Source organism: Dinoponera quadriceps, unplaced genomic scaffold (assembly GCF_001313825.1).
Source record: "Dinoponera quadriceps isolate SergipeBrazil2010 unplaced genomic scaffold, ASM131382v1 scaffold781, whole genome shotgun sequence".
NCBI lineage: Eukaryota > Metazoa > Arthropoda > Insecta > Hymenoptera > Formicidae > Dinoponera > Dinoponera quadriceps.
In genome coordinates, this window is record NW_014555039.1 from 194,420 (window position 1) to 203,687 (window position 9,268).

The 9,268-nt window shown below is 41.2% G+C and overlaps 1 protein-coding gene across 1 annotated transcript in view; it reads right to left on the bottom strand.

The window, feature by feature from the left end:
• Positions 1-6,136: 6,136 nt before the first annotated feature.
• LOC106742888 (sterol O-acyltransferase 1) overlaps positions 6,137-9,268 on the bottom strand; it is an 8,766-nt gene continuing 5,634 nt past the window's right edge. The window contains exons 7-9 of the mRNA XM_014616240.1: positions 8,995-9,158; positions 8,647-8,920; positions 6,137-7,873 (exon numbers count right to left, since the gene is read on the bottom strand). Of these exons, the coding sequence (XP_014471726.1) occupies positions 7,445-7,873; positions 8,647-8,920; positions 8,995-9,158 (867 nt within the window). The 3' untranslated portion in view covers positions 6,137-7,444. The remainder of the gene's footprint in view (positions 7,874-8,646; positions 8,921-8,994; positions 9,159-9,268) is intronic.

Here is a 9,268-nt window from a genome sequence, read left to right on the forward strand (position 1 = left end):
CTCCCCCTTCCTCACCTTCTTAATTCTGATGCCCGTTTCTACTATTATAGTTTAAATCCAATCGACGATTAAGGGTGCCGTTCTATAGACGAAAAAGTGAATCTTACTCATAATTTGTCCCGATCTCTAATGACCGTTTTCCTCCATGGAGCACCTTTTACAGAAAAAGATAAGTAGGGAAATCTAACTTCAAATTTGCAAAAACTTTTATGAATTCCTTGTAACTGCACTTGGATTTTACAAATCTGAGAATTTATCACAGTTATATTTTTCTTACGAAGTTGAATACTTTTAGTGATCATAATCAAGATCATATCAAGAGAATTTGATTGTTCATTCTTACAGATTTCCATTTTTCCTGTGCACGGGGAACACGATTATTTGAAATAGGAACCGCTGAATTCAACATTAAACTGGAATGCTAGATGCTATAGGAGAATACAGGTGAAATGAGACAGAAGTTATGTGTCTTTTCCTAATGGCATACTGTTCCAGTTAAAGATATCAATTTATTCCAAGTATCCAATTCGTAACCTCCATAATTGACAAAATTATTATGTTGTTAGAAAATAACAGGATGATGGAAAAATAACATAAAAATTCTGTATCATAAAAAATAATAAAAATTGTACAGGTTAAGCATCACCTTTCACAAGTAAATTGGTACATTCGGATGTCTGTAGAAAAAATCGTAGAAAATCATCAGGCAATCAGAAATCATTAGACAGAGGAGGAAACAGTGCTTACGCTATTTATCCGTTACCTCGGCGTACCCCGGCTTCTTAACATGACACTTAACATTCCAATATAATAACAGAGTTCAGTGATCGGAACGGATTAGTATGAATACGATTCCGATTGGTCATTCCTCTACTGCATCTTTTCCACTCCTCTTTTTCGTTGTGCATGAGAGGGCACTCTAACTCAAGCAATTACATTGATCAGTTCAGTTAACTGGCCAAATACGATTGGTCAATTTCGTCGAGTTAATCGTCGATTAGATTTAAACTATGACGATGGAGACGGGTGTAAGACCGACTGCATTCCTCGACGATGATGTCGCATTCACGTTCGTAGGATCGACATAGCGATAACGACGAACTTTCGGTGAGGGACTCGTCGGTGAGACAGTCTCTCGGGTGGATCCGAGAGACAGATCCCGGCATGCCCTGCGAAGCTGCCGGGATTTATTCGACGTTCTCAGTGTTGTTATGTAATATTCGCGCGCGTTGGAACGTGTAACGTCGTCGCACGTGGAATCCTGACTCGAACGGTGTTCTCTATGTGTGTCCGTTTCTGCTAGGTCGGCGCGAAAGATTCGTTCGCGAACCGAAAACGAAACTGCCGATCGCGGAGGATTCATGAGTTTTATGGATGAAACGAACAATATCGACCCTGTGTATTCTTCTCAGACTAACATCTAACAAGGATCTTATTTTCTCTTTTTTTTTTAACGCTCAGGAAAATATTGTAGTAAAAATTACCATAAAATTTTGCAATGCTGGATCATATCATATTATAACTGAAATTATGTTGCTAGAAATTACAGCACAACCATAACTTCAATTATAATTCCGGTATGGTTCAGCGTTACAAATTTTTGTGGTAATGTTGGATTTGTTTTACTATTACTGCAGCGGCTTATATTAGTTTTCTTTTCCTCTCCTTCCCACTAAATCTCAAGAAAACGAGAAATAGTGCAACTCAGACGGCGCAAAACCTACAACTGGGACATAAGACGTCTTTAGAACGTCCTTTAAAGACACGTTATAGACTTAAAGGCGACTTTAGGACGTTTTTGAGATATCTTAAAAACGTTTTATGTCCCGGTTTCAAGTTTTGTGCTGTCTGGAAGACCGGTGCAGGAATAGAAAACGAGGACCCGTTTGCTACAATATTTTCTCCGTTTTCCACGGAAACAACTAAGGAAAGATGCGGAACGATTTTGTCGCAGCGATACATACGTTTAATTCTCACGACAATATTCAATGGAAGAACGACGGATCTTTTGCCCCGACCCGACAGCTACTCTTCGCGAGAGAGGATGTAAGCGTGATCATGTAAATGTGTTTGTGTGCGTGCGTATGTTTGTGGTGTGTATGCCGAGGAAGACCGCGCGAGATGAGCTCGTGGGGATGAATTTCCGCAAAGCAGCATCGCATAATTTCACGTCAGCCGCAAGAGAGCGGCGACGGTCGACGCGGGGGTTGGTGTCGCGTATGGAGATGCGAAAGTTCCAATATCGAGTACGAACTGACTAGCCTGTAAGCTAATTTAAATTACACTGTACATAGATCTATGAGAATATATATATATTATATGTGCGTCGCGTGCGAACGGACAAAAGAAGGAAGCAAAAGAACGAAAGAAGAATGCACGAGAGAGAGATCGTAGAGTCCCGCGGGAGAGCCGAATCGGCAACGAATCGCCGAGGTAGAGGTACTCGTCGGAGGCTCCGCATTCGGGGAACCTTCTCCTCGGCGTGCCTCCTCGGATTGTGCCGCGAAACAAACGACCGATTCGAACGCGCGTACGGTTACCGTAATCTTCCACTCTTCCCCACTTCCCGACCGTGTATCCTTCCATTGTCTTTCACAATCTCGAGTAGACACGCTTCCAGGACACACTCGTGTCCCGAATGTTAGTCACGGATTACCTCCTCGGTTCGATGGTGATTCAGCAGCGGCTCTCTCGAATTAGCCCGATAAGTTCCCAATACTGCCAAGCCAACAATATCGGTCTTAGGTTCTCGTACACGATCGATCGCTCCCCGATTCGCCGACGTTCATCCTCATCCTCGCTTCGTTCTCGTCCTCGACGAATCGCGCGAGCCGCTCCGGGCTTCTCCTCGAGGCTATCTGTGCGCGATTGTGCAGGTGTCGTAGGTCGGATTTCCTTCCGGATTATCAGCGACCCGAGCGAACTGTCGAGAGAGAAATCAGACGACGTACCGCGGGAACGTCATGGGAAGTGCGCTTTGTACGTTTGCCGGGAGAGAAAGAGAGAGTTTCAAAGGCTGTGCATAGATGGACAGAGAGTGAGTGAGAGAAAAGGGGGAGGGAGAGAGAGAGGGAGGAAGGGAGAAAAAGAGAGAGAGAGAAAAAACCAATAGAATGTATATGTATTGTATCTATTTTACCCCTTTTGCTCCTCCCCTCAACTATACGTTACTCCGCCGTTGGAAAATTTAGGAGCGCGAAGTGTGAAGCGAAATGTGATTCCGGAAGATTTTTTAATTTATCTTCACGAACAAACTATACAATATATCGTTCATTTTGCATCGACAAGTACATGATAATCAATGTCAATAAAATATTATATCGATATGATAATATCGATATAGTATATCATTAACACTTTAATGGCCGCTCACACAACATGTGTGTGATAGCCGGAACAACTGTTATTATCCGTCACACAACATGTGTGTGATGCTACCGCCGAAGATTATTGGCCAATACCACACTTTCTGTGTGATGATTTATAAATGTAAACAAGAATTATTTTGTGAATTTTAATAAAGTTTTTTTTAATTAATTCTTCAAAAATATTGTCCCTGGCGACGTTTGACTGCGTCCATTAAAGTGTTAATACATATGTTTGACAATTAACATTGATCTAGTATTGTTACACTAAGTGGGGGAAAAAAAAATCTAAAAGATCGAAAATATTCGGTGAGTACTAATAACATATTTAATTGAATTTAAATTTTTTTATTTGAACATATAAAATATACAATCGTTTTCATAGAAACTACAGATTTAAGAAAACGTATATCTCCTCGTCTGGAAAAAAATTTTTACTATAAAAATATTTTTTACGGAATGGCACTTCTTTTGATTACGAAATAAGCTGGACGTCTGTAAGAATACAAAGGAGGAATATCCAATTAGCGTTACATTCAAAGATAAATTATTAGATTTTTTTCTCGGTCTGCAGATATTTGATCATTAATATCGACGTGATATTCTAGCCCAGTATTAATTTATTAAAGAAACTATATGCGAGAACAATCTATGATTCGCATTGCTGGACTTTTCGACGATAGCGCCTCGAAGCCTCAAAGGCAAGAGGAGACGGAGAGACGTCGTGTTTCCTCGCATTCTATGTACAAAACTCATTCTTCCAAACAATCGTTTGCACGTTTTTTCCTCTCTCTTTCTCTCTCTCTTTTCTCTCTCTTTCTCGTCTCATCACCCGTACGTTAACGAACGACACTGCGGTAGTAAAGAAATTACATATTCGTCGACTGCGCAGAACGGCCGGCAGACTCGCGGAGAGGCGAAACGGTGGACTCTAGTGCTTGTTCCCATTAGTCGTTAAACGAATTTTCTCGAGACACATCGCGATATCTTCTCCTCAACACGGGTGCTTCGCCGCCGCCACCCGCCTCTTCCTCGCCATCGACAGCGGAAGTCCGAAGTCCGTTGGTGAAGACGCGCAACGCCTTGTCCGGATAATCTTCTTGCCGAACGAAATGTCGCGGGACCGATTTGTTCATTTAGAAGCAAATCCGGATCTACAAGTGTAGCGAGCCTTCACAGCCTTTTGCTCTGAGCAATAAAAAATGCAACGTAATTCCTAACAAAAGGGTGCGAAAAGTCGCAGTAACATTTGAATCTTAGAAATTGCGATGTCTTGTAACGCTGAAAACACTTTTTGTTAGAAACTACGCTACAATGTAGCGCTTAAAACGTAAGGCCGAAGGCTTGCTATATCTGTTGTATGTCTGGATTATCACTTGAGCGAATTTTCCTTTTATTTAATTGGTCATAGTTATGCAAGAAGGATCGCCCAACCAACAAAATTTATAATTTTTAAGATTTCGTTACCAGTAAATAATCGATACGTCTTTCTACATAAAACAAAAACATCCGAATCTCACGGGTACACAAAATTAACGAAAAAACAGCTTTTTCTACTAATTGTGCCATTTTTTGCTCATTACATCTTTTCTACCAATTTTTTTTTGTATGGATTAAGCTTGTCAATGAATATCCTTAAAGAGAAGCAAATAAGTAACGCCTGACTTCTTAAACGATTGTGAAGAACTTCAGTGTTAACTGGAAAAAAAGTGTTACATTCAAGTAAATCATTATTCCAACAGTTCTAAAATATTACTTGGATTTAGCACTTTTTGGTTACATTCAAATAATATGTTTACTCGATCCAAGTAAAATTTACTTGAACTGAGTGAAAATTTTGCTCAGAACTATTGGAGTAATTATTTACTTGAAAATAACATTTTTTTCAGTGCTATTTACACTTTCCGAAATAAGAGGTATGATAGCAATAAAGAGAAAGGCCCATAAACGATGGCAGCAAACAAGGGCGACTGAGGATAAGAGATTTTTAAATAAATTAAGTTAAGAATTTAAAAACAAAATCAAAACTAATAAAAATGAAACTCTTAACAACCGTTTGAACGAATTAAAACATAAATCGAAGGAAAATAAATACACGAATGAGTGTTAATTAGCAGTGGAGTACTTCATCGGGGGTACATCCACACCAATGTGCAACAGATAATAGAGGCAAATTGATTGATAGATCTCATCTAGTTTCAATTCTTCGTCTATATGAGCAACATAGGCTTTAAAAACAAAAATTTACACTTTTCAACTCATGTATTAAATTTTCATCTTCGTTTCTCCCGAAGCGTATTCCGTGTGGATTGGATCCTTCTTGCGTTAAACTACAGCCAAAAAAGAGACACGACGGAGTCGTCGAGCCGGCTTCGCCTAATTCGAGGCGTCCCACGTCCGTGTGAGATGCCGACGAAATGTCACGCGATCGTCATCTCGACTCGACGAGGACAAGTTCCACGAGGACGAGTCACGGGAATCCGCCGGAATGCTCTCGTCTCATGCACGCTCAGGCACGTTAACGAGATCAGGCTGAGCGAGCTTCGGGCTTCCGCGTTGCTCTAAGCTTCCGTCGTCACCGTCGTGACGAGCGTCAGCTTCCGCGAGTTCTCGGCCTTCGCGCGTTCACACTTCGCGTCAACGTGTGTATATATATATATATATATATATATATATCGCGAAAAAAACATATACACGACTGCCTGAGTGGACGGGCGCAAAAGATAGGTACAAATGTTTATAAATATACATAAAGAAAAAAAAAGAAAGAATTAAACACACAATCGCCTTCTCTCTATTTTTTGATCTAGTAGGAAGAAAGGAGGTAAGAGAGCTGTAAAACAAGCAAGCCGGAGGCGAGACAGTTGCGCTCCGCGATTATTACACAGATTATTTTTGCGGATGGGTGTATGCGTGCGTGTCGCTGTTGTACGTGCGTGTGTATGTATGTGTGCGTACCCCCCGGGGAAACGTAACACGTAGAGTCATAGATAGATTATCGTCGTGTCAGCAACGATCGGCGGACGGGAATCAAAAGCCGTGCGTATGTGAACGTTGTACCGCATATAACAAGAGTAAAAGGTGTTCGGACACGATACACAGGCGCGGGACGTATCTGTCTTTCCCCTTTCGTCTCCAGCTGAATTCTCGCGGATTCGCACGAGAATTTGTCATTATTATTACGTACCAGTGTAAATATATATGAATTAATGCGTAACGAAGGAGGGAGACGCTATACGCGCCGGCTGATCGCGCACGAGGGAAGAGATGCAAAAAGTGTGCGTGTGTATGTGTGTACAGGTTACATAAGAGAGAGAGAGAGAGAGAGAGAGAGAGAGAGAGAGGAAAAATGAAAAAAAAAACAAAGAGTGTATATATATTATCGAGATATGCGAGAGACAGTAAATTAAATTTGTATCATAACAAGAGATACGGGGAGAGGAACGACACGCGCGCACACACTCGTATCTTCGTCGCGTCGTCCTCGTCGCCGCGCTCGGGAGGCGCGTACGTAGGCTTCGATAATAAAGACTATCCCTTTTTACAAATAATCCACCCCCCCGACGTGCCATGGTCTCTCCTCGTCCCTCAGCGACCACTTCGACCACTTATCCGAAACGGAGACCTCATCTCGCGATAACGTTGATCGTTAGATATGTAATTCGTTCGCGTGCTCTTCGATCGTCCGAACGTCGCGCGACGAAACACCGAACCGCGTGTAGTCGTCGTCGCCGTCGGCACGCTATTTCTACACTTTATCAGACGTGTAAATTGAAGGTACTGCATCGATATGCGTGGTTGAATTGAACGAACGCCCGCGATCCTTCGTTTTCTTTCTCGTCTCTTTCTTCGCTCTTCCGTCAAGTTTCTCGTCGAACCTCGAGAGACGCGACAACCATCGCCGCCGGTATATATATCTATGTATTTATCAAAGATAACCAACTAAAACCCCAATAAGAGTCCGTGCGTACGCGCGGATATTGATCGCGCACGGGCGATCGAACGCAATTAATCTAATTGTTTGATAGGCGACAGAGTTTTAAATTATTGTTCGTTTTCTCGTGTCGTTTCTACGCGTTCTACCCGCCGGATACTGGCCGGCACGACCAGCTGCGCGGCAGGATCAGGTCCAGGTACTTGTCGTCATTAGGTAGACAGTTTATCCTGGCGTAGTACTCGATCCCATACAAGCCGATCATGATGCCGTTGCCTATGCAGAGGCTCGTCCACATGAAGACGTTGCTTGCGGAGCGCTTGTTGAAGATCAGCACGAAGCCTAAGCCGCCGAACATGATAAGCATCACCGGGTAGAAGAAGCGGAAGGTGAAGGCTAGTATGTACTCGTGGAAAACAGAGGAGATGAAGAAGACAGCGTAGGTAGCCAGGACTTTGTTGCGCGGCGACACGATTTCGTACATGTCCTTGTAGACGTACGTGTAGAGCCAGTCGTGCACCACGACGTTCCAGGTGCGGTAGTACGCACGGTAAGTCGTGCAATTCCACCAGTCCTGCAATGATAATAATGGTAAAAAGAAGAATATATAATAATGGTAAAGAGAATAATAATAATAATGATAATAGCAATAATATTGATAGTAATAATAATTATGTGGAAGGAAAGAGATGTAAACACAAATTGGCATAGTATTTTTCACGCATGAATTACACCGTTTTAGAACTTTCCGTAAGATCTGGACGATATATATAGAAAGATACATATTGCATTCAAATAAATATTATTTGTTTAAAGTATTTAGAGTATTTCATAAATTTATATATTCATAAATATATATCGGCAAATATAATAAGTTCATCACATACAAACGTCAAATATATTCGAAAGATATTCTGAATCCTAGACTTTAATATTTCACAATTAAGAAAATTAAATTAAAACAAATTTCCGTTTGCTTATTCAAATTAGTTGAATATATATATGTATGTATTATTATTATTATTATATATTCGAAAAAAAACATATATATATATATTTTTTTTTAAGACTATTGTCCAGAGAAAAATATTTTCTGTTCAAGATAACTATTACCTTTGAAAAAAGAAAAATAAACGGAATAATTGTTTTTCTTCGCAATATAATAATATTTTTTTCCACGCACAAACTTTCAAAAGACGTCTTAAAGACGTCCTACTTTTCCTTAGACGTTTTTTGGTAGTCTGTACTGCCCGAAGGAATACATTACATGTTCTTCAAAAGGTATAGTTTCATTTGTGAAGACTGTGACAGTGCATAATGTGAGCTCGGGTGACTCGCGAGACTCACTTTGTAAAACAAGCGATCAGCAAATCGCAGCATTTCCGCCCAGGCATTCATCCAGGCGTGCAGCAAGCAATAGAATGAGGAGACACATATGAGTATGCCGGGCATCATCATTCCGAAGATATTCTTCACGTACCACCTCCAGTTTAAGGGTTTCGTGCCGAAGACATGGAAGGTCGGCGCCACGAAACGTTCCATGATGAAGGCGATATAGAAGATCACCATGCCGACCTCGATAAAATTGCGGAACACCGCTTTCCACCTGACCACTTTCGTCCTAGAAAATCGATCGCATTTATCTTCACGCTCCTTTCTTCCCGGTGCGGTCTCGGTACTAGGGAATCGTCTTACCTGGGGTAACTGTCGCTGTATACCAGTGTCGGCGCGAACAGAAAATACAAGTAATGCGAGAAGCCTGGACTGCTCGGTTTTGGGGTTTCCGTGTGTGGTTTATACGACACAAATTTGGCTCCTACGCTCCTTATGAAAGCGTGACTCTTCATCATCAAGCGTAGCTGAAAAATCAACATACAACGTTTGTGATTTACACGGATAAGATCACATTGTCGCAAGTTAGACCTCTTAGAACAACTATATATATATATATATATATATATATATATAT